This window comes from Lissotriton helveticus, chromosome 9 (assembly GCF_964261635.1).
Source record: "Lissotriton helveticus chromosome 9, aLisHel1.1, whole genome shotgun sequence".
In the NCBI taxonomy this organism is placed as follows: Eukaryota; Metazoa; Chordata; class Amphibia; order Caudata; family Salamandridae; genus Lissotriton; species Lissotriton helveticus.
This window is the reverse complement of record NC_136070.1, coordinates 1,238,375,927-1,238,402,440: the sequence shown is the minus strand read 5'-3', so window position 1 is coordinate 1,238,402,440 and position 26,514 is coordinate 1,238,375,927. Positions and strand designations below refer to the sequence as shown.

At 46.1% G+C, this 26,514-nt stretch overlaps 1 protein-coding gene across 2 annotated transcripts in view; it reads right to left on the bottom strand.

Annotated features, from left to right (window-relative positions):
* Positions 1 to 26,514, bottom strand: part of PODXL2 (podocalyxin like 2) — a 272,175-nt gene that overhangs the window by 76,375 nt on the left and 169,286 nt on the right. For both annotated transcript variants that reach the window (XM_078662430.1, XM_078662431.1), the window contains exon 4: positions 25,296 to 25,370. In XM_078662430.1, coding sequence (XP_078518556.1) covers positions 25,296 to 25,370 — 75 coding nt within the window. The remainder of the gene's footprint in view (positions 1 to 25,295; positions 25,371 to 26,514) is intronic.

Here is a 26,514-nt window from a genome sequence, read left to right as displayed (position 1 = left end):
CATTACGACACGTCTTTTGCAAAGCAAGTCATTACCACGACTTGCGCTGGAGGCCGCTGTAGACTAACGAACAGTAGATTTACTATTCCAACACCTTCCCTACTGTACGTAGGCTGGAGTTGGAATAGAAAATCTTACTATTCCTAAGTCCAGCGCCCTCCAGCGCAAGTCGCGGTAACGACTTGCGTTGTAAAAGATGCGTTGTGATGTACCGTGATCATTTTGATCGCGTTGTAACATCATACATCCCTGCTGAATGTTCCTAGCTGCTTACGGATTTATGAATGTAGCTAGGTGGCTGGAACCAGAAAGAACCGACCCACTCTCATCCATGAACAGTCTCTATAAGTGGCTGTGCACCCTGTCCCTGCACAGCGACACCCTCTTGGTTCTTATTGGATGGATTCTAGAGATCCCCTATGGTGGTTGGTTTACCTAGCCTAATCCTTCTGATTCAGGGGTATTACATTTATCACGTACGACTGGCTGTATGCCATGCAAGCCAGGAACTGCTGGAAATTATGTATAATGTTCTGCTCATTTGTTCCTGTGTCTGTGTGTTCATCTCCTCGCTGGCGGTAAATTAAATGGTCTCTACCACGATAACCTGTATCCAGTGCACACCGTGGGCTCCTCTTCATGGGTTTGTCTCAGGGCCGGACTGGCCGTGGCAGGCAACGGGCATTTCCCCGGTGGGCCACCAGGGTGGGGGCCGGTTTTGGGGCCCTGGGGGGTCGTTTTTGCAGCATAGCTGCACTATAGGCCCTTGTAACAAAAACGGACGAAACCGGCCCTGGCAAAGAGCTCCGCCGCGACCCCAACCCCCCGGGGGGGGAGGGGGCCACCGGCCGAGCACTTTGCCAGGGCTGGTTTTGGTTCCCAGTCCAGCCCTGGTTTCTCTTTAGAGAACTGCATAGACAGATACAGCACCAGTTCTAGGATTTTTGGTGCCCTGGGCAGAAAGGGGGTGTGCGAGGCCCCTCTAAATTGCAGAGACGTGACACATTCAGGACTGTTTGCATCTGAATAGATGCCCCTGCTCCTGAAGCTTCAGCCCCTCCCTCTCGGCCACCTTCAAGCACATCTTAACAGCTCATCAATGGCTGAAGTTGTGAGGGTTGCTTATCTCCAGAGAGGTTTAATGCCAGGGAGCTAAACAGATGGGCAATAGTCATCCCACTGTGCCTCTGCATGGGTGGAGGGTGGAGGCCTAATTGCCATACAAACCTGAGGAATGTGTCTTCTTGCCACTGGGAATGGGCCCCCCACCTCCCCTTGGCTTCCCCTTGCTACACCATAGCAGTGAGGCCAGGGGAGAGGGGCCTCCTAAGGTGGCGCCCGTGCAAGGTGCCACCTTTCATGCCGTGGTCTGACTCTTGTGCGTTGGTGGGCGGCCTCAAGTTGGAGGGCTGACTTCGGGGCCCTGGGCAGTTGCCCACACTGCCCATGCCTAGCGCCAGCCCTGGTCAGATATAGTTAGCCAGACAGTGCTTAATTTGAGCTGGTGATTTCCAGTTCTCCATACCAGCACCTGCACTTATGACAGTCTGCCACATTGTGGCGCTCTTTGTCTCATTTAGAGATGAGCACACTAACAGTTGTTTTTTTTAATTAAATAAACACTGGAATGGCCAATACCTGCCACCCTCTCCATTCTTATAGCTTTGGGGTCCAGAAATAGTTGAATTGTCACACGTGTAGGAGTATGATGGTTAGTAGTTGTGTTTGGTAGAGGCAATAAATAAATGGTGCAAGATGCAGTAGCCTCCAGACGAGGGCCCTGGCACGTGTTTTTTTTACTTTTTCACAAATTAAGCACTGTTAAGTCCGGAAGCTGCCCCCAGACAAGTTATCAACCTAAACAGATGGGACCATATCACACCTAGCCTTAAAGCACTACATTGTTTATCAGGGGCCACAGGAATATCATTAAAACCCCTTTGCTTTGCACAATGGGCAGTCCATGGGCTGCTACCTGGAGTCTTAGAAGTCGAAAGTCAGACTCTATGGGCTCGATTCACAAAAGTAATCTGAGACAAAATCCTAACTTTACGATTTTGGGTATTCACAAAGGGCATTTAGGAGTAGTAAAGTTAGACTTAAGTTTTACTTAAATTAAACTTAAGACCAAAATGTAAGATTAACTTACATTTTGGGCCATTTAACCACAGTAGAAAGGGAAGGTGGCGATTGACCTCTACTTTCCACAAAAACCGACACAGGAGACAGTGGCTTCTTAGTCGAGGCACGCAAACCATGGAATAAACTACCAAAGAAAATCATCTACAATTCAGAAGTGCCCTAAAGTCCTGCCTTTTCCCATAACTAAGACCACAGGACTAACTGGTTTGTATACGCTGCTTGCGGACCCGTGGTCACACTTCTTCGCTGTCTAGCGCACGCGTCAAGTTAGTCTGTATGAAATGTGGAGCGCTCTCTTGGGGCGTCTTGTGCAACATCGATAACCAATACTGAAAGCTGGCACTGCCATCCAAACCCTCCTTTCATCCAAGGGCCTCAGAACCAGAAGCACAGACCCCTGGTCTGCTAAGCAAGTTGGGAGCTCGACAAGATGTAGAGAGGCGCCGTAAAAATACTGCAATGAAATGTAATCTGCTATAATTAGCCAGTGCTTAATTTGTAAAAAATAAATAAATAAATAAATAATCAAGTGCCAGGGCCTTTGTCTGGAAGCCACTGAGGCTTGCACCACACATTGCCCCTGCCAGCTGTGCCAATAACAGTAACAAGACAACTACAAACCATCACACTCCTGCAAGTGTGACAAATCGGAATATTTCAGGCCCCCAAAGCAGTGGGGCTGATTCAAAGAACTAACTTAAGACAAAATCCTAAATGTACTACTTTTGGTATTCACAGAAGTTAGGATTTTGTCTTAAGTTTGTCTTAAGACAGACTTAAGATAGACTTAAGACAAACTTAAGACAAAATCCTAACTTAAGTCTGTCTTAAGTCTGTTTTAAGACAAACTTGTGAATACCAAAAGTAGTAAGTTTAGGATTTTGTCTTAAGTTAGTTCTGTCAATCGGGCCCTATAAGAATGGCTTGGCGGCAGGTAATAGACATTTTTAATGTATATTGAATTAATAATTAACTGTTATGGTCATCTCTAAATTAGCCAGACAGCGTCACCTTGTGGCAGACTGCCACAAGCACCGGTGCCAGCATCGGAAACCATCGGCTCAAATTAAGCACTGTTAAATCAGCAGAACCAATAACACATTCAAGTAAAATGCCCTCGCTGCATCTCTCGCACCTCTCCCCCATCACATGCACAGTAGGGTGAGACCGCTGTGGTCACTCACGCAACATTAATACAGTTCCCGCAGAGGTCACTGTGCACTTCCTATATTCCTAGACCAGTCACTGTCCCGTGGGATGACACCCTATCCTGTCTGCTAATGCACGTCCCTTCAAGAGCAGTCCCACTGAGTTTTTTCACGGAGCATGCTGCGCTTCTAGTCCCACGTTTATAATGGGAAAAATGAAACTACAAGTCCCAACATGCTTCGCGCTATGGGTCGAAATCATTGAACCTCCGATGCTCGCATTTATGCAACGTGCCCACTTTGGCCACATAAGGTGCTTTCCCAATCCTACCTCAAGAGGGAGGCATTTCCCAGCTCATGATGTGAACACGAGAGACTTGGAAGGCCAGGTAAGTATAAAACAGAAGCACTTACACCACAGTGACAGGACAGAGAGAGGGAGGGAGAGCAGCTGTTAAAATATGCACCCCTGAGTCAGGGGGGCACATTCTCTGTGGCTTTGAAATGCAAACACAGACCCAGGGGGCGCCAGAATCGGCATCTGACAGGTCACGGTGACATTTTTGGTCTGCCTTTGGAAAGGGCAGTGCGTCAAAGAATCCGAGCGCACCACGAGGGGCGGCCCAGCCTGCCCAAAACACTCTGGATCCGGATGCCTGGCCGTGCCACGGACGCTCGCCCGCCCGCTCCCGTCTTCTATTCTTGTGCGCCGTTGCCATGCCAACCCAAAGGGCAGAAGGATAACTAATAAAGCCTGCTCCTGTCGCCATGGCAACCTCAAACTCTCGCCGCCGCCACAGGCCTCCGTGTTCAGTGGTCTGTTCTGAAGAGGCATTGATTGGGGTCGGGGCATCAGTCCCGAGGAGCCTGGAGTGAAGGCCCAACTACCGCCTTATGCAAACCACGGGGCCCCCGCGGTACTCCAGTCACTATCGACCACAGCATAATGCACACGTGCAGCAGGCAGGATGAGGGGACAGGAAGAGGCGTTGTGGCCAGAGCTGGCGACGCTGCAACTATGGAGCCAGGTTCCAATCTCGGCGTCGGCTCAACATCCTGTGATTCTGGGCAAAGCGCTTAATCTCGCCATGCCTAAAAAATGAATGTGACCTTGTGTACGGTAACTGGTGCTCATGTACAGCCTCCAATACCTTCCGGTAGAGTTCGCGCTATAGAAAACTGCAAAAACAATATGTATGTTCATCTAGTCGACAAGGTTAGGGTGAACACTAAAACAGGATACCCCATACCTCATTATTCCAGCACACAAACTTGTAATAGGGTCACGTTTTGTATTCTATCACTTGTCCACGTATCCATTATAATAACAGAACTATATGTCCCAGAATACTAAACCAAATACCCGAATTGGCACAGCTATTTATGCGCAGATCTGGGAAATTTGAGAGCTCTGGATGTAAAAAAAACTAATAGTCATGCCACACTTAGATGTGGGTTGCATTTTTGGGGCTTGTCAGACTTGCTAGCTGAGAAACCGGATAAACCTTTGAGGCATTTGGAAGGCTGGGGATGGGGTTATGCAGACTGTCCTGGTTTTATGGCCGAAAGTGGGCAATTGACCCAGCTCTAAAAGCCCACGAGGCTAGCATCACCCTCTGTTCTAGGGTGACCAGATGGCTGCATGTCACCGGGACACCACTTTTCCATCCCTGGACTTTGCTTTTACATAGCAGCATTCTTAGGTTTATTGGTACAGTTGTCTTAATTAGCATGAAACAAGACTACAACTCCCAGAATGCATTGGTATGTAAAAGCATAGGCCAGAAATGGAAAAGTGGTGTCACTCAGCTATCCTACCTCTCTCCATTGGCCGTCCCAGGCCGAGCAGCCTACATGTTCATCTTTCACACATAGGCATTAGCATTAACAAGCTGGCTGTGAAACTCTGCAGCTAGCTCGTGCATGAAAGCATCTGGGGACCACTAAGAGCGAGATTTAGGGAAAACATTTCAGGAGAATATATTTTCCCTATTGACTTGCACTGGAGGAGTAGTAGTAGTTTAGTGACGCGAAAGCAAAAAGTTTTACTGATAAATTAAAATCCGTAGCGTTGGACAGCTACAGCGCATGCGCAGACAGCCAGGCAGAAGGTAATTGTAGTTCTAAGTTGTATTCAAATAGCGCTTCTGACCCCTGATGAGGCATTGAAGCGCTTTGCAGCAAGTACCACGCTAAGATTAGAGTTAAAGAGTAGATTCCTAATCTACACTTTTTTCCTTGTGGATCAGTTGTGGTAAGTTTGTGATCTTGAGTTCTTGGGTGTTTAGTAGTGTTTGGAGTAGGAATAGAATCATGGGAATGAATTAGAAAAGGGGGCGTTGTAAGTTGCTTTTGGAAGTAGTGGACATGTGCGCCCGTTGGCTGTTGTAAAATTGTGCTCTTGAGTTCTTGAGTAATTACAGCCAGAGAGACGCGGAAGTGTGGCAGGTCGCTGCGTTAGGATGACCACATGCCTGCATGTCACTGGCATGGTCAATTTCCACCCAGGGTTTACCTTTAAGTCATCATTGTCATTAGATGAACTAGCGATTGTCTAAATAGGACCCCCTGCTATAATGTTAATTCCTAGGGCAGGGAAATTACAACTGTGAAAAACAATCCGAGGCAACTATTGGGTCATATCAAATATACAAACCTATACAGAGCAAATGGATATCGCCATAGACTCAGTGTACTACCAATTCAAGTAAAAAGTTTCATTTTATTAATATAAATTCATGATAAAAATATTTGTGTCAACAATACAGATTTAAAAAAGACTTCAGACAATGTGACATAATATACAAATCTTGGCAACATATAAAGCTATACATTCAACAAACATAGGTGAAATAGTTCATAAAGAATTTTACATGACTAATTACAAAAACCAAACATATATAGGGAAATGTATTTCATGTGGTAACATAGTGGCTCAATGATGGAAATTTCTTGGTATTTCTACTCGTGTTTCGGCGTGTAAAATGCCTTCTTCAGGACAGCCACAGAATTTCCAATAGATATAATGATAAAGCCCAAATAAATGATAAAGGGGCCAAATTAGTTAGGCTACGTTGATAAAGATAACTCCACTTAGAATGAGGATGTCTGCACTTCTCAGAGGTCAGACTCAAAATAGATAAAGTGATATCCAACGAATTTCCTTCTGGATATTCAATCCTGAGATGGACAATAAAGTACTCGCTGGTACTTGAGCCCAATTAATCAGAGGAGAAAAGAAAGTTCACTATGCATGGATAATAATGGTCCTTGATCCAGTACTTTGTGTACAAAATATCCAGAAACTTTTGAATGTGGTTTCCGGAACCAAAGGGATGGTGGTACCTCTTAATTGGACCATACAATAGGCACTAAAAGCAATACGAAAGAGGCATGATATATTATGTATCTATATCATAATCATGATGTATGGAATTAAGTCAAGAAGATTTAAACTGCAATAGTTTTGATCTCCTATGCTTTATACCTGCAAACCATATAGTTCTTCAGCTCAAAGATACAGGCTTACTTAATCTGAGGTCCTTTATATGTTATCAACCTTCCTTCCGGGTTGGTCTAGAGGGGATAAAATCTATTGCAGTTTAAATCTTCTTGACTTAATTCCATACATCCATACAGCATGGAGTAACCCGGTCACCCCAAGAGGGTTGGACGATGAGCAGAGTGAGGCCAGAAGGTTCCTCACCATCCATGCTCTTGAACTCAAGCCTGGTTAACTGCATGGCTGATGGTGCACTGAATATGACTGCCTGGGCTGGAGGCCTGCGCCAGCTGAAGACCTGCTGTGGTTCCTAGATCAGGCGTCAAGATGGAGTGTGCTAGAGTGTGCTAGAGTATGCTGAACGATGGAACCAATCTGATGCTTGGATGGTGGATGCTGATTGGCTCACGCAACTGAGATAAAAAGATCTAAGGGGTATATTACCAAGGGCCTTATCGCCGCTTTAGCGGGAATTTTTCCCGCTAAAGCGGCGATAATTTAATCGCCCTATTACCTAGCTGTCGCTAACACCAGTTAGCGACAGCTAATAGGCGATAGCGGGCATTTAGGGGCCTACTTTGCATGTCAGCGATAATTATCGCTAATGACATGCAAAGTGGGTGTGCCGAGATGTTAGCGACTGGAAACAGTCGCTAACATCCCTATCTCCTATTACCAACTTTTGGAAATAATCGCGCTAAGCGCGATTATCTCCAAAATCTAACGCCTGCCCAGAGCAGTTCTTAGCCATGTTATCCAATGAAAGGTGGATAACATGGCTAAGAGCATTGTCACGATAATGCATGAATATCGCTGATTTTTCAGCGATATTCATGCATTTCCCACGATTTTTACCGCTTTTTAGATAAACCTTGATAATATCAAGGTATCTCAGCGGTAAAAATCGTCGGTGCGTGGCGATATTTTTATACCCGCTAACCAAGCTTAGCGATAATTATCGCTATAGCTTGGTAATATGCCCCTAAGTGTTTGTCCAACAGACTGGGATAGAGCCTAGGTGCCAGCGAGGGGCTCAGCATCCCTACTTCTCCTATGGCGGGGGTGGGCCTGTTAGTGAAGTAGGTGAAGGCTGTGTCTCAAAAGATGACAGCAGTTAAAAGCAGCATAAACCGGCAGTATTAAGGGCTATATAAAGGTTGAAGGTTCAAAAGGCTGAGAAAAGCCCTTTCTCTTACCCAAGGACTGCTGTCTTGCTTCAAAAAGAGCTCTGGTGTGGCTCATTGTCCAAGCTTATACAATATCAACCAGGGCACAAGTCCTAAAAAAAGAAGTGGGGGGAGTAACCTAGTTAGGCAGTATGCAAGTGACATCATGGCACGTGACATCACGATGCATGACATCACGGCACATGACATCACAGCGTATGACATTACATGTGGCATCACAGGAATTGACCTTTAGGAAGGGGCATCACCAGCCACGACTTTAATATGTACGTGTGATGCAAAGCGCTCTGACGCTCTGCTTTGAGATGAGTAGCGCTATACAAGAAAAAATAGTGGTACTTAAATTATTTCAACGCCTCCTCAGGGGTAGTAAGCGCTATATAAATTACATTTATTTTGTGTAAATAATGGGAGAGACCAACACATCTGACATTCTTATAGTGCATGCATATCTAGTAAACAGAGCCTGAACAAAGTGAAAGACTGCCTCTCTTCGGTATGTGTGAGGTGCTAACATTTGTTTCCCCTCTGCTGCTTTTTAGGGCTCGGACTCCTCCCCACTGAAAGTGGGAGGAGTTTCGAGATCCTAATGTTAAAGAAAAAAAAAGTATCTCCTAGGGCTTTGGCGAGACAAATTCCACACAATCCTTAGCGTGTTCTGTCATCTGGCCAGTGATTCGTCTTCGTTGTGTTGTCGTTTTAATAGGCTTGAAGTGATAGGGTAAATGTAGTTTTGTTCCGCCATCTTGGGCATTTTTCGTTCGTGCTCGCGCAAAGAAGTACATTAATTATAATTAGGGCTCCCGGTTTTCCGTTTTTACGGATTTCTACATATAAATACAGACGGAAATCTATATTTCCTTTGTCTGTATTTATATTTAGAAACGGTAAAATACTAGAAAATGTTGCCGCCCTGGAATCCAGAGTTCTCGTCATGCCCCCTTCCTGCTGCTTGAAATTCCTTCCTCGGCGCACACACACACACAGCCGCACCCGAGTACTTCACAGGTCTTTTCACAGACCATTTACTTGTTAATGAGGCTTAATTGTTCTGTCACCCCATGATTGTTCTGTCACCCCATGCCGTAGCCTCTCCCAACGCCCCTGACTCCCTGTCCCGGGCCCCAAAATGTGCCTCCTGCAAAGGTGTGACTGACAGAGCACCATGCAGATAACAGACCTGAGTGTGAGTGAATTAGTAGCGCTATAAAAAATGAAATGCATATAATAGAGGGGCTAAGGGGATATGGGGGTACTGTTGGAAGGCGATAGTGACGAAATTCGTGGATGGGAAGGGGGGGTGTGCCAAACATATTGTAACACCGGTCGCGAACAGCTCTCAAACCGGCCGTGAACGCTGACTATCATCTGTGTGTTTTGTTGTCATAAGTGAGCTGCTCGGATACGTCTGAGAGGTATGTGTGGCAATGTGCCCCAGGACAGAGGGAAGCAGGTGTCGAAGGTCAGCCTGAGTCTTAACTTCTGAGTTGTCCAAAGATAACTCTGCAAAATTGTGGTAAAGCCTTGCTGCTTGCGGCTATACGTCCCACGTGTTGCTCTGTGACCCCCCCCAGCCCCCCCTTCAGTTAAACAAACAGTCACTCAGTTTACTCCGATATCATGTATATTTATCCGAGTTCTAAATAAAAACACTTTCCTTGAGTGCTCTTGCGTTTTATTTTTTGCCTGTCCTCGGGTAAATTGATATGTTGGCAGGAACAAAATGAGTGTCAGCGTTTTTTCGGCAGCTAATAACACTAACTGCCGTTTGCAAACACCTCTCATCTACACGCATCAAATAAAATGGAACATTTTAAGTGTATATTAAAGAAGAAAATGTATCGTCACTAACCACATATTTGAAAGTTAATATAAATGTGGTTATGAAATCCGACGGTGCCTAATAGCTAAAATGTGTTATAGGAATTCTAACAGCCAGGAAACCTACAGGAATGCAGAATGGTTCTTGCTGAGCATAGAAAATACTGAATAGCAGTCCCCAATGGAAATGTCAGGAACTTGCAGCTTAAGCCTGCTGCCCACAGTTAATTTGGATGATCAACTGCACTGCACAATTAAAATGCCCCAATTACTTAACGGTTTGTTAAACATTGGAAATCTATGTACTGTACAATTTTCTTGTGTCGCATAATGATATAGTCCCCCTGGATTTTATTTGGAAACCTTCACGAGCCATAGGTTTCCCTGGAAGCGTCCATTCCTGAAGGAGCTGGTAATCTGTTGGAGTATACCAGGGGCCTGCCTCTGAGTTGGGACTTAAATTAATGAGGTAAGACCAGTGTTTAATTTGCACATAAACAAATAGGTGCCAGGGATCTTGTCAGGAGGTCACCCCAGCTTGCACCACCCATTGCAACTGCCGTCGCTTACAAAACAGCACTTACAAAACTACTGCAAATTGATTACTTTTTTACACATTCATGAACAAGAACTGAAAGCTAAAACAGCTCAATGATAACTATGCTCTTTTTTTCCGCATTGCATACCCCCTTTCTTAGACTGTTACATACTTATTTATTGTACTATTCTCCATGTGTCATTTGTCTGGAAACTATGCATTTATTTGTCTGAGATATATGCGTTTATTCCTTTTGTATATTCTTACTTGTGGTCAATACTGGATATGTCCTTCCTCCCTTCCTTTGTAAAGCGCTCCGATATCCCTCGGGATCTTGTTCGCGATATATAAAACTTTATAAATAAATAAGCACTTAAATTCACAGTGCTGCAGCAGCGCATCCTGGCACATGGCTTAAAACTAATTGATTTCTTATTCGCTGTACAATAAATAAAGTACATTGGTCATTTAGAAAGGAAACCTAACATCTCACTCAGTTTGCGAGACGAAGGCGAGTGCTGAATTCCTGTGTATGCCTGATTCCCTGAACATAACTCGCTCATTGGCACAACTGTACATGCTTGGCTGTCCCGCCCCAAGTGGAACACCTGAATGGGGAAGCATATGCGGCCACAAGTACCCCTCAGAGGTCCGTACAGAAAGTCCCCACTTTGTAAGTACTGTGCCCTCTCACTGATGTTCCTCATTTACATCAGTGTGAGCTGTGTGTTACACTGCATGTCTGGTCTGGGTACCATGGCGACAAGGGACACGAAGTGACAGGACAATAAAAGTGCACGTGTACAGCACTGGGTTTTTACTGTGCACACTTTTAATCCGTGTTTGTTTTAGGATGGCATCCTTCCAAGAGGAGGGAGCGTCGTTCCTCTGAAGGGGGTAGAGTTAAGTGCCTGTGACAGGTGGAAATACAGAAGCGCTGGCACATGTTTGCTCCTGATAAGAGCTTGTACTCTTCCTAAAGTGTTTTTATAGCAGAACTGAGAAGCACATGTACTCTCCTTTTCAAATTACTCAGTACTGGACCATTTAAAGCACTGCCAAAGCCACAAATCGCTAGTTTAAGTGAGCGCATGTGTGCATTGTCAATTTAAATAAATGTGGAAAAATACTAGCTATAGCATCGCATTTTACTTGTGGCAAAAATAAATGTGGATAAATACAGAAAAAATGCCCAAAAAATAGATATGGATAAATACAGACGGAAATGGCAAAAAAATAAATACCATAAAACCGGGAGCCCTAATTATAATTAGGAGCTGTCAGGGTGCCTCCGTAAGTGAATCCAGATGGCCGGGCGCGTTCACCATTCAGCAGCGCTCAGCGCGCAGCTGCTGCATGCCAGGCCGGGAAAGGGCTTCATCAGCCTCACTCATCCGGATCACAAACTCGGATCCTCACCATGATGGAACACACCCCTTGCTGATCTAAACTGTTCCAGTTCAGACTGGGCTTCCAGACGCAACTCTTCTTTCAAAGTTCAGGTAAGGTAAACCGAACTGCAACTCCAAGCTATATTTGTTTTTTTTTTGTTTTCGTAATTGACTCACAGACGAACTTCGAGACAAGCAAGTACGTTCCTAAAATGCAATGTCAAGCAATTTGCACCAACAAAGACAAGACGAATTTAAAATAGGCACATTCAAAAGCATTGTGCTTAACATAAATGTGTCCTTTGTTAAGGAAACCAGTATTACTTGCTCTCCAGCAATAACCCTGCTGCCAATCACCTGACTACAAGGAGTCTTTCAATCACCCAACCAAAGCTGCTCTTGGGTAACCACTAATCTGTTTCTGTGACCACCATAACACATTTGCAAATACTCACAACCCCCCCCCGACCCCCCACACCCATGTGCAAAGCTTTTTTTCTGGAATTTCATAGCACTGCGTGCACTTTATGAGAATAAGCACAGAATATTATAGTGTGCAGAGTGGCGGTGCAGAGTGGCGGTGCAGAGTGGCGGTGCAGAGTGGCGGTGCGGTGGTGGTGCAGAGTGGCGGTGCAGAGTGGCGGTGCAGAGTGGCGGTGCAGAGTGGCAGTGCAGAGTGGTGGTGCAGAGTGGCAGTGCAGAGTGGAAGAGCGGCGGTGCAGAGTGGCGGTGCAGAGTGGCGGTGCAGAGTGGCGGTGCAGAGTGGCGGTGCAGAGTGGCGGTGCAGAGTGGCGGTGCATAAGAAGGACATCACAGGCAAGTGGTGCAATATTCGCACATTCACAAGGAGATCACTAGCAGTACAGTACACACCACATGAACACACTCCATAACACATAGCAACAATACATTGGCATTTACAATGCCATTAGCTCAAACTCAAATAAATCCGAGCCCGATTGCATTTCTAATGCTTGTTCTCCTAGGTGTGAGGCTCCTGACTGCTCCCAGCCAGGAGACTCAAACAAAAGGCGGCCTGGTTAACCCCTCAGATTTGGCCTTTGTTATGGGCCCAGCAGGAGTGTAAAATAAGAAAGCCCGTCCCAGCCTGCACATGGTTGGTTGCAGGCCCGGACTGGCCATAGCGGGCACCGGGCAATCCCCCGGTGCGCCGCAAGGTTGGGGGCCGATTTTGAGCCCCTGGGGGCCGATATTGGTACAGGGCCGTTTTTGCAGCATAGTTGCAAAATCGGCCCTGCAACAAAATCGGCCGAAAACCGGCCCTAGCGAAGCGCTCTGCGGCACCTCCAGCCCCCCCCCCGCACCCCCACCCGAGTGGGGAGGAGGGCCGCCCGAGCCCTTTCCCAGGGCCGGTTTTAGTTCCCAGTCCGGCCCTGGTTGGTTGTTGCAGATGGAAAGCAGAAAAGTGCAGGTGCTTCTGAAAGTGTCTTGGTGTTTGGAAATTACACCGGGACCAGTTCAGCACATTATTCAGTGGGGCGCAACTTCTTGGCAGGGTGGAGGGCATTCACCCTGTGAAAATAGCGGGTGGACGCCGTCCACCCGCGTGTACCCCCAACTCGTGCCCTGCTATCAACAACAAAACACCCTCACAACCTATGCACCTTTATCACAACTCACAAACCAACCAACCTGAGAGAGAATCCTCAAGACCAGGCAAGAAGACCCCAAACCTATTTGGTGGTACCAGCTTATACCAAGGCAGAATCTGTGGCATGCATCCAACCACAACTATTGAAATGATGGCACATGCGCAATCAATTTAGATGCCAACCCCTCTTTAATTTGAGACATACTTGCCCAGAAAGTTATCACAAAGACAGACACCCGGGTGAACAAGGCGCTGACACATGAAACATCTGCTGATGGAGGGAAGCTCTGCACGTTAAACCCAGGACAGGTTATAGGCAGGGCCACTAGAATTATGTGATTTGCGGCCGCAGCGTTTTCATTGTCATGGTGGATTTGCTGCATTTGCCACATAATCCATCGTCTGCTGTATGATCTCCAAATTGTAATAAAAAAAATTGTTTTGGGCTCAAACGGATCTGAAGTTACTAAAAACGTAAGGACACTTGTTGCTGTGAAGTGGAAGATCTTTCACAAATGTCGACAGGTCACCTTTCTGTTCGCTTATTGCTGTATTTCGGGTGTAAAGCCGGGCACTAATGAGGTGAAACCTTCTCCTAGACAGTGTTAGCATATGTCGAAAGGGCAAAATAATGAACTGATACTATCACAACATGTGCCACATTACACCACATAATTGTCTTTTTTTGCTGCATAAATTAGTCAATCCGCAGCATAATTTGGTTTACAACTGCCGCATAATTCTAGTGGCCCTGATTATAATGGGCCAGATTCACGGAACTAACTTAAGACAAAATCCTAAACTTACTACCATTTTAGTATTCACAGAAGGCACGTACTCATTTCGGTATTCTCAGAAGTTAGGAGTCCTAACTTTACTACTCCTAAACTGAGAAAAATCCTAACTTTAAGTCTTTCGGTATTCACAGAAGGCATTTAGGAGTCCTAAAGTTAGGAGTCCTAACTTTACTACTCCTAAACTGAGAACAATCCTAATTTTAAGACTTTCGGTATTCACAGAAGGCATTTAGGAGTTCTAAAGTTAGGACTCCTAACTTCTGTGAATACCGAAATGAGTACGTGCCTTTTGTGAATACCAAAATGAGTAAGTGCCTTCTGTGAATACCAAAATGAGTAAGTGCCTTCTGTGAATACCAGAATGAGTACGTGCCTTCTGTGAATACCAAAATGGTAGTAAGTTTAGGATTTTGTCTCAAGTTAGTTCTGTGAATCGGGTCCAGTGAGTTAAAGTGACAGACAGACCTTTTCTTTACTCTGTCCTGTGCTGGGCTCACAGGATTTCCCAGTGCTAGGAATGTGTTGGCAAACTGTACTTTTTGAAAGGTCCCATGTAACATTATTTGCATAATGCTTGCCCTGAGTTTCCCTGAAATCCTCAAGGGCTGCGGTCGCCTTGGTCTCTGCTTCCTCACCACACACAGTGGGAGCCTCAAATAACAAAAAACACGAGCCCGGGTTCTTGAATAGGACTGGCAAGTGCAAATTCCATCCAAGATTTGGCAGGCTTTTCCCAAAGCATTCCTGGTGGCAGCCCAGGGCTTCGCACTGCTGACTCAGCATGCCCAGGGCTGACTCAGCATGCCCGGCCCTCCATGCCCAGAGCACAGAGGCCTTCCAGGCAGGCGATGAAACACAAGTCTCCACAGTTGGTCTCTGCAAATAAACCCCCAAAGCTTTGTCTGGACTCTGATCCCTCCAGGGACATTACAAAGGGGTGTCGTTGGCAGCTGCAGGAAGGCAGGGGGTGGGCAGCGCCCCCTGCGGTATGGGGGCAGCAGTCAGCCGTGCCAGGCTCTCGGGGGTCCTTGGATTAGACCAGGAGGTCTCTGTCAACAGAGGAGCAGCTGGGCAGTTTCAGGGTCGGGGACAGCATTCTTACAGGGCCCTGTCTGATAAATACAGGCCCCATATCCGTGCACTCACTATAACCGGACCCCAGGTGATCCTGTCACTGTCCGCGAAGCACCCACTGACCTTGGCATCACTTACTAGGCACTAGATGGGGGTCCGTCCTTCCTACCTGCGGGTCACGCTGCCTCCTACTGTTCTTCATGTACCTCGAATGCCCCACTGCCAGCAGCTGCCCTCGAAGGCAGAATAATTCTGTCATTAAATAACTCTAAAGAAATCGTCTTGCACCTATAAATCCAATACTAAGCAATTGGCCCCGAATATGCAAGGGCTGGGTTAGAAGAGTAAATGAACTCAGGCCTGAAATACGTGGGAAGTGAGTGTGACTATATTTAGGAAGCGCCATACATATATTTATATATATTTTGTGAGATGTTCATGTAAGGTCGAGAGTTTGTCAATGTATGTTTTTTTAGCCTGTACTTTTTCGGTCTGTAGCCCTCAGGCCGGGTTGGTGGACAGGCAAGGCCGCCATATTTAAAGAACCCACGCCTCCTGGGTGGCTATTTTTTTTCTCTCCAAAATTTCTACACAAAATGCTTTCACTGAAAACGGTGAGGCTGCTTTTCTCCTGGCATAGCAGGACCATTGTTCTTTCTTGCAGCCCAGGACGGCCTTGTTGAGCATGTGGGTCCCGGGCAGGGAAAAACAGCTGCTGAAGCCAGGCCCTAATTTAGGCATGCCTTCTAAGGCCCTGGCGCCGGGGGTCTGCGGCAGCTGGCATGACATGAAGGGGTCTCCTGCGGAAACTCAGTGGTTCCTCCATCTCTAAACAAGCATTGGCAAAGCCAATAGGTCTTGCTTTTGAGACCTTATAAGTATTTAGTTATACAGCACAATATCCTTGGTTGCAACAACATTAACTGTTGCATGGCTAAACACTTATAAGGTCCCAAAGGCGAGACCTATTGGCTATGCCAATGCTTGTTTCCATAGAGATGGGTTAGCGATGCAGGCGTTGGAATGTTCATACAGCAGGGTAACTAGACCAGAGAAGCCCCGGCTTTGTTTATGGACCATTGCAGCATGCAAAGTTGTGATACTGTTCATGTGTTGGTGACTGTTGTGTCAAGGCATGAAGAATGCGCCAGTTGCAAAAGGCGAAATTTCCCAGCTGATGTGTTAACACCTTTTGTATCAGGGGCACCCAAAAAGCTACTCTGTTTTTCACATTTTAGGGAAACAAAATGTGTCAAGCACATAACGGGTTAATATTCCCCTCTTATAATACAATCTGGCATAGTTTATATCGTTGAAAGGAATGAAAGACTGATTCTGTATAATAATATAGTTTATTTTGCTCCGATCCAAAATATGTCAGGACTTAAAGCTTTGAGCAATTTTTGGCAACTATAGGACAGAATGAACTAAAGTGTGAGCAAGTAAAATATTTTTACGTAAAAGTATGTTGAGCACCTGCTGCGCAAGTCTTTGTGCTTTCGTTAAAGCACAGAGGGGCAGATTTACAAGTCCCTTGCGCAACTTTTACGTCGTTTTTTCCATGTTAAAAATGATGCAACAGTGGCGCAAGGGGCTTGTAAATCTGCCCCAGAATGAGGGCCTAGCAGAACTAGCTCCTTTGTTCATCGGTCCAATAGTTCCAATAAAAACTAGATAACACAACTAATAGTTGCTTCAAAAAACTAATAAACAGAAAAGCATGCATAACTGTACGTTTTGTCCTAACAATAATAGTGATTTCCTACATATGTGTTTTCCTTTGCCCTCTAGTTAAAGCTTTTTGGACTCAAGTTTGGTCAAAGCTGAATGATATCTTATCAACTAATGTTACTTTTGAGATTTCACATGTTTTTTTGGATAGTTGTTCTCCTGTTTGGAGTGTTCATGTTATGGTGGGTAAATTCATTGACTTATTTTTTGCTATTACTCTTCAAATTATAGCTACCAACTGGAAAGACACTTCAAAGATCTCCTTTCAAGCCTGGTGGAATTTACTATGCCATCATCACAGACTTGATCATGCTTTCGCTAATTCTACTGCTTTGTTAATCAAAAAGGATTTGTTATGGTTGCCTTAACTTCTTTTCTTTCTAAGTCAAATAGTTAATGTTTATGCATGCATTTACTCTGGCTTTCTGTTCCTAGTATTTTTCCACCATTTCTTCCTCATCTTTCCTTCATGTATTTGACCCTTTCTTCTCTTTTTTTTCCTCCTCTCCCTCTCCCTTCTTCTCTTTTTCCCTTCTTCTTTCTTTCTCTTTCTTCTTAAAATTCAAAAAATTGCATTTGAACTTGTATAGTTTTTATTTTTAGCTGAGGTGTGATTCTTGTTTTTTTTTCTTCAAGTTTTTACCTTACTTATTTTATTCGAGAATTGGCACCTCTCACATATAAACTGTATTGATGTTTTACTATGTTTATCTCTTTAATAAAGCTTTCTAAACTAAAAAATAACTGTACGTTTAGACAAGCACACATCAACAGCTGGTGAACAATTAGCAAGAGTGTCTGCTACAGCAGATTAGTGGGTTGAGTGTCTACTACGCAGATCTCTGTGGAGCTTGATTGAAACTGGAAACAAATCCAATGTTCTTTACAAAGAGTTTGTCTGCTAAGGCAGATTGGCGGTTTGAGTGCCTGATGCGAGCTCAGTGTGCAGTGTGAACCAATGGACCGGCCCAGTCATTCTTCTCAGCTGGCAGGGAGTGGTTGTTTATCTAAAACAGATTTCACAGATGAAAGGTCCAAAAAGAAGAACAGGGAAAAACACATACTGTTAATGCAAATGTAAACGTGCCAACAAGGATGGAGTAGCAAGTGTGGGCATGTGCAAGGAACCACATGAGAAGGGGGAGGGAGAGGAGAGGCAGGCAGATGTCTTTTTATGGAGTGCTAGACCCAAATGAAGAAGAAACAAGCAACGAAGGGGGAGTTGGCGAAAGCCCAGGGCATACTGACTACGCCCCTAGGTGCGTGCCGTTTGTGTGTATAATGAGTGGGTAAGTGTCTGCACTGCGTCTGTGCCAAATGGCTTTGAGAGTGAGGGGGAAAATCAAGAAGGTTATGAGCTACGGAGTGGATGGAGGCAAGAATAGACGCTAGAGCAGCCAGTTCAGCAACTGTTACAGGGAGAGCAGGAAGAACAGAAGGCAGATAGGGGAAAACGACAAGCCGAAAGGTTGGAATTGCTCACGGGAAAAGAAACTGTAACGATGCACAATGAAATAGAACAACTGGTGTTCATGTAAAGTGCTCTGATAACTTCGGGTCGAGTTCCCGCTACATAAAACTCCCAAAAATAAATATACATAAATAAATGGCAGAAATGTATTTGCAATACAATACAAAGCAAAGACGAGGCGGCATGGATAGTGCGTGCACACGGGGAACCTGACAGAAACATAGAAATGGGGGCGCTGCCCCAGCATCCATCCTGCACCGCTGTGGCCTGCCGATGAGAGAAGGGAAATGCTATGTTTGTGCATGTCGGGTGGGGGCAGGGCTTATAGTGCAGAACGGGAGGAGGGGATCCAAAATAAACAAACAGCGATGGTCGGATGTTGGTGCGTGGGGATGGCACAGCGATAAAGCCTGCTAAAAAACAAACAGTTGGGTGCTAGCCCGGTCAAGCAGCGAGGGTGGGAGGTGTAGGTGTGGGGACGACACCGGAGTGAGTCATGGAAATGATGGCGGTGCAAACCTAAAAGAGTGCGCAAATACAAAGGGAACAAGCATTGGCAGCGCGGCCGTGAAAGTGACGCGGCCACGAAGGTGAAAGTGATTGCAATCACGGGCTGTAAGGGTGCTTTCGAGCGATGCACTTAATGACCCGTGACGAAGGAAAGACAGATGACGGCTGCGCACGTGCACGCAGGCGTAACCGCAAGCTTGAGGCCAGCAAAAGCCTGTGGTAGCACTTTCAAACCCCACTTACTAAATGTCTGGCAGGGCAGTGCATGCACTAGCTCAGGCGAGACCTAAAAAAGTGGCAGGAACTGCGAGGTTAGCAGACAAGAAATCTGCCAGTTTTTGGAGGATGCCCTGTTACTGCCCAATACAGTTTTAAATAAACCACCCAATGTCCAGTTGTGGGTCTTACACCACCTCTCGGGCCAACATCACCAATTTATTGGGATTCTTCTCCCACCTCTACACAGACAAGACCCATCAGCGGCATAATGCAGGCTCCTGCAGCCCCCTTGGGCCCCTATTCAGTTAATTAATATCTTTAAGATATGAGAGACTCAGGGGCCCCTCAACACAATCTGCGGGGGGTAATTTCGCATTACGCCACTACGACCTATGTTTTGTTCTCATTTCAATGGTTCCCGCTCGCATCTAGACTCCACTCCTGCTTCACTGTCCAACTGTAAATAGCAATAGGCCACTGTGTGTGGCTGTCCACTCACTCATGCAGAACTCCTTCAATCTGGAATGAATGTTCTTTCCTGCATGCACTGCTCTGGAGTCTCTGTCCAACTCTAAGTCTCTCAGTATGCTTCAGTCATAACACTCATCCTGCTTTTTTACTCCAGTATGTGGACTGAGGCGTCAGTTTTGCCCCACAATTCTTTACTAGTGGTGGGCGCAACTCAAGGAGTTTCACTCTTTGGAGTTCCACAGAGTTTCCCCAAAACTCAGCAAGATTTCATGGAGATCCGCAAGTCAAGTCAAAGGTTCTTATATAGCGCCTTATCACAGCAAGGTCTCAAGGCGCTTTGCTTTGGGAACCCGTCCTGGCTTTTTCCCTGTGAGATAACCCGTACTGGGCATCCCCAAGGTGAAAGCCAGGCCTCCCGCCGCGGGGGGCCGTAGTGGAGATTAAGCAAGCTATTGCCCAGAGTTGCAGAGTGTGAACCCGTGATTCGAGTAGACACCGAAGCGAGAATTATCAAGTCCGTGGACATTTGGGCTCAAGACCCTTCCGCGTCGGGAATTGAACCCTGGTCCCGGGTCTGACCTCTGCTTCAGGGTCTGCCTCCTCTAACTGGTGAGCCACACTTCTCCGCAAGAGGCAGAGTTGTGGTACGTTGCACTGTCACGCTGATTTTTAGGGCCGGGAGCTTGTTTTTGGCTGTAAAATTAGCGCGAAAGGCACCAGGCAGCGTGCCAGCGGGCACTGCTTCTTTTTCCTGCTCAAGTAGATTTTCTACTCGAACTGCAGCTTTCTCACCACTAACAGCAGCTTTCTCAACGCGAGAAGTAGCGACCTGCCTCGACAGCCTGAGTTGAGAAATCTCATCTGAAGGCGGTCTATCGCATGATTTTCTCATTCATGCGAACCAGCTTGCCATAGGCAGGCCGCACTCAAGAAAAAAATCCACCACACAGTGGTTGGTAGAGTTTTTCTGAAAGTACGTACTCCAAATGGAGCATGGATTGGGCAAAACTCCACCAGAGGAGTGGAGTTTACCGCCCACTCCTACTCTTTACCTTCCCCAGAAACAGGTAAATGTAGCAGAACATTTCTGGAAAGGAGTGCTGTGGTTGGGGGATGGTGTGACTGGAGACAGCTCGAAGGAAGAAGATTTGAAAGGTGCGGTCTGAGTGGGGGACATCCTATAGGGGCTTTGGCTGGCTGGGAGTGGTCTGGAGGGGAATATGTGGATGGGAGATTTGCAAGGATTGGGCAGACAGGGAGGTCAGGACAGGGAGATTTGCGAGGTGTGGCCAGCTATGGAGATGTCTGGGTTGGGAACGGTCTAGGTAGAGAACGGTGAGGGTGAATAGGGTCTGGGAGGTGAATACTCTCATGGGTTTTTCTACAGGTGTCTTTGTTAGAGTACATATTCGTTGATTGAAGTCTGAACTGCTGTCAGGAGCAGCACTTCACTAGGGCCGCTGTAGGCGTCTGCCTTATGGTGCCACTACAAAAGGGCACCTGACTGTAACAAATGGCCTTGAAAGTGGCCTGATGCCGTCAGAGATGGCGCCCAGACAGGTAAAATATAATTTTACTAGGAGCACCCAAATTCCTTGCCTCTGATTTGAATGCCGAATTTTCTCTGTGAAATGAAATGTATACACAAGCTCTGTGCCCGATTCACAGAACTAACTTAAGACAAAATCATAAACTTACTACTTTTGGTATTCACAGAAGTTAGGATTTTGTCTTAAGTTTGTCTTAAGACAGACTTAAGTTAGGATTTTGTCTTAAGTTTGTCTTAAGTCTGTCTTAAGTCTGTCTTAAGACAAATTTAAGACAAAATCCTAACTTCTGTGAATACCAAAAGTAGTAAGTTTAGGATTTTGTCTTAAGTTAGTTCTGTGAATCGGCCTCATAGAGAGGTTTATGCTACGGGCATGGAGTCACGCCTCTGCTGAAATCCACTTAAATTCTTTATAGATCAGATATGGATACACGTAAAGGTTCTCCTTTTCAAGAAAGCAGCATTTGCCACTAGGCTCCACGTCCTTGAGTGCTGAGGTTCAGCAGAGAGATGTACTGGATCAGATCAGGGACAGTCCAAGAAGAAGTTGCTCCCAGTCTGTTGGTCCTTTGAGTGCAAGCTCTTAAGCGTGAACCATGTGTCAGCTTCAGAACCCAGGGCTCTTTCACACTTTCAACAACACAAATTTGTCTCAGATTAGCCCTCACCGCAATCCTGCTAGACTAGGAGGCCTTATGGACTAGCAGATCTTGGAGGTGCAAGGGTAGTGTCTTGGATTTTCCAGCGTCCCCTCCCAAATGCAATGACCAACTACAGGCCCAGAAACGTTTTGCTCCCAGTGGCCCTTTCTGCTTTTTAGGTCTTGCCTAGTGTCGCAGCGCATGCGCTGCTCGCTCTGGCGAGATCTTTTGTTGTCAAGTCGACTTCAGAAGTGGGGTGGAAGCTCCGCCTCTGCTTTTCATTGGCACGTCACACTTTATGTTAAACGCGCGCCTTTGATTCAAAGTGAGGCTTTTTGCTCCCCTCCCTGTCTCCTTTCCGACTCACCAGGCCGGACTAGAGATTGTGCATGCGCGAGCACGCACGGCATCTCTTTCGCTCACGCGCAGCATCTCTTCCGCCTTGTTTCCTTAGCCCCTTAATTGCTGCCGTTGGCCAACGGTCGTCACGGCCACTACCTCCCCAGTGCTGCGCACGACCGTTGGACGTCCATTCAGCACTAGTTCCAATGGACAGCGCAGCACTGGGGAGGTTTATTTACAAGCTCTAAAGGGGTTAAGGTAACCGCATTGGCATGTCCCCGCGCTCGGTCCTCCCATCCAAAGTGGATATGTGTAAGATACAGAAAAGGGGACGCTGCTCCTAGACTCCCGCCAGAATGAGGTGCCCTAACCCTGCGTCACTCATCATGGTGCAGTGCCTCTTCCAGCTCGTGAGTCTTGCTTTTGTTTTAATTATTATTAGTGGGAGACGCCCTGGCAGCCCTAAAGTCTTTTAAATGTTTGGAAACGTCACTAGAGGGATTTACAGTACAGGGCAACTGAGATTGCAGTTTCTGAATGGGGCATGCTGCGCGGGGGCTTCTCTTTGTTGGAGGCACTTTTTCTTCTGAAGTAGATAGAAGTTACTCCACTTGGCTTGCAACTGAGGGAAGTTTTACAGTGCTCTCCAATGACTAAACCGCTTCGTGGCACTGTGCGATATATCTCCGCGCGTACTGTGTTTGAATTGTGGCTCGTGAGTGAGTGCGGCGCATGTGTTGACCGTACATTAGCAGTGTGTAGCTGCACCCCTGTGCATCTAATTGTGTTCAGAGCTGTTAACTTCTTCCAAGCCTACATGTTCTTTAAACGTATGATAGAGGTACCACCAGTCTGGTGCCTGGTTATGTTTTATGCAGCCGGTCCCCCAAAAGCTCCTGCGCTCCCTTCTCAGTTCATGTGACCTCTGGCTCCCTGGATATCTTTAACTATCTTTGTCAGATATTGTACAACTCTTATGACTAATAGTCGCTGTGTAAATTAATGGCTAAAATAGACTATGAACTGCATTCAGTGTATTCAAGTAACAAGTGTATACAAGATTGATCTGTTTAGGATTCGTACATATTCAAGCAAAAACAGGTGTGCCATTCAGATAGCCCAACCACGCCCTCTTAGTAACCAGTCAATTCTAACAAGAGCACGTGTTTCAAAATGCCACTAAATGGCTTTCCAAGGCCATGCGTGCTTTCACTTTCCAAGCTGCCCGGAACAATGGCAGCCCCTTCTTCAAAATAAAATAGGTCTTGCATATACAAGAGTTTCAGCTATTGGCATTGTAAATGATAATGCCCTTTATTTATGTGTTAATTATCAAAATCGATAAATAAAAGGCACTGTCATTTACAATGCGACACAAAAGGGGATGATGGACGGAGCGTTTGAGCAAATCAAACACTCACCCCCAGTCAACTGATCTGGGTTTAATCCATCACCATTCTTTAGCCCACTCAGCCACCCCATTTCAGACATGGCTATATGCAAATCAGTCTGACCCGGTGCCTAATGGGAACAGTCCAGCCCGAACTGCCAAGCCATGTCTTCCATGGACCGGAAACAAGCATCCTGGGACCGGTTTCGGATTCATAATCCTCATCAGCCAGGCTATCTTGAATCCAGTGGCCAAGTGAGCAAGGGACTCACGTCTGAGCATACCCTGCCACACTTAGGGTGAACAAAGCGACACAAAAGGGGATGATGGACGGAGCGTTTGAGCAAATCAAACACTCACCCCCAGTCAACTGATCTGGGTTTAATCCATCACCATCCTGGGACCGGTTTCGGATTCATAATCCCTTTTGTATCGCTTTGTTCGCCCTAAGTGTGGCAGGGTATGCTCAGACGTGAGTCCCTTGTTCACTTGGCCACTTGGCCACTGGATTCAAGATAGCCTGGCTGATGAGGATTATGAACCCGAAACCGGTCCCAGGATGCTTGTTTCCGGTCCAGGGAAGACTTGGCTTGGCAGTTCGGGCTGGACTGTTTCCACGAGGCACAGGGTCAGACTGATTTGCATATAGCCATGTCTGAACTGGGGTGGCTGAGTGAACTAAAGAATGGTGATGGATTAAACCCAGATCAGTTGACTGGGGGTGAGTGTTTGATTTGTTCAAACGCTCCGTCCATCATCCCCTTTTGTATCGCTTTGTTCGCCCTAAGTGTGGCAGGGTATGCTCAGACGTGAGTCCCTTGTTCACTTGGCCACTGGATTCAAGATAGCCTGGCTGATGAGGATTATGAATCCGAAACCGGTCCCAGGATGCTTGTTTCCGGTCCAGGGAAGACATGGCTTGGCAGTTCGGGCTGGACTGTTCCCACGAGGCACAGGGTCAGACTGATTTGCATATAGCCATGTCTGAACTGGGGTGGCTGAGTGAACTAAAGAATGGTGATGGATTAAACCCAGATCAGTTGACTGGGGGTGAGTGTTTGATTTGTTCAAACGCTCCGTCCATCATCCCCTTTTGTATCACACTGTCATTTACAATGCCAATAGCGTAAACTCTCGCAAATGCTAGACCATGTACATTGCAAATGCTTGTTCTTGGTAGTGTCATCATTAAGATTTGTAGTTTTTTTAATACTTCAGAATTACCCACACAGGCCTGTAGGCGCCAGCCTACTATGGAAGATTTTTAGCTTTTTAAAGGAAGTTCCCTAGATCTATAGGGTATACATTATGGCCCCTATTCACAGAACCTTCGAGTCACAGCAAAAAGTCAAAGCAAAAAAAGCCATTGATTCCTATGGGCTTTAAGGCCCATAGGAATCAATGTGAAATACCGATTCGGTATTTACAGAATCGGGAAATACCGAATCTTACCGAATCGGTAATTGGAAAATGAGATTTACCTACATATGCCTCCTTTCTATTTACCTACTCTTAAATACCGAATCGGTATGATTCGGTATTTAAGAGTCGGTAAATAGGAATTACCTACATCTGGCCCTTAATCTCCCCGTGCCTAACAAAAAAAAAATGAATGTGTCCTCATGTAATGCAACTGGTGCTATGTAAAGCGTTCTGATACCCGATTCGGGTCAAGTTTACGCTATAGAAAAATCTGTTAAAAAAAAAATGTAAAAAAATTAAGCACTGACCATACATGAATAATATAGATGCCACTTACACAAGTGATGTCGTCGGACATATTGAGGATGATGTAATTTTTGCTCGCCAGGTTGCTCCAGTCTTTGCAAATGACCTGGAAAAAAAAATATGGGGCAGAGTCATTAATTCCACCTGGGGCATATATCGCTTTTTAACCAGAGTCTTTCGAAAATCAAAGGCGCTTCATGGAGCCAGGGTGATTTACAAGAGGGAGGGGAACCGAACCCAGTGCTTAGGCCGAAGGTGCTGATTGATGGAGAATGAAGGCAACATCACATCAATTTTACGGTGAACAACCTTTACAACGAAACTTTTACAACGCACTACCATTAGAACACAGGCATTACAACGCAAACCATTACAACGCATTGCGCTGGGGGGCGCTCTAGGATAGGGAATAAGTTTAATTTTCTATCCAACACCTTCCCTAGTGTCCACGGGGACTGGGGTTGGAATAGAAAATTAAACTTTTCACTATCCAGCACCTCTAAGCGCTATGCGTTGTAAAGGTTTGCGATGTAAAAACCGCGTTGTAAAGGCATGCGTGGTAAAAGTATGCGTTGTAACGTCATACATCCCAATTTTACACCAGAAAGCAAAGGGGAGCAAATGTTCCACAATTCCTCTTCCTGGCAGCGCACTAATAGAAATGGGCCACCTCCGGGCATGATATCCTGGTCGAACACATTAATGGCTGAGCTTCTGAAGCCCAGAGCAGCCAGCCTGGGCAGGCACCTCCACTCACTCCACAAACTGAAACGGAACCAGCCACTACTCAATCCTTCGTTTGAGTACTTTCGGTTGCAATTTTAGGACCTAATTTACAAGGCCCCTGCACCACTTTTTGCGATGCTCAGGTGGCGCAGGGGCCTGCTCCATATTTACCAAGCAGCACGAAGCCACTTTGCGTGGCTTAATGCAGCCTTGTAAATATTGTTCCCTTTAACGCAGTGTTCTGCGTTAAAGAGGTGTGCAATGGGTGTTGATGTGGGCATTCCCAGCAACACCCATGGCTTTTTAACGCTGACCCAGACTTACGAGGAATTGTGACTCTGAGGCAGCGCCAAAAACTAATGCCTCCCCAGGTGAGGCGTAAGGGAGGCGCAACGAGGAGAAATCCTTCATTTCTTCTCATTTTTCCTTTTTTCTATGTCTGCTGCATTCTGCAGCACACACAGAAAGAGGAAAAAGCCTCTTGTGATTGTGAGTTACTTACCTGTAACTGTAGTTCCAGTGCT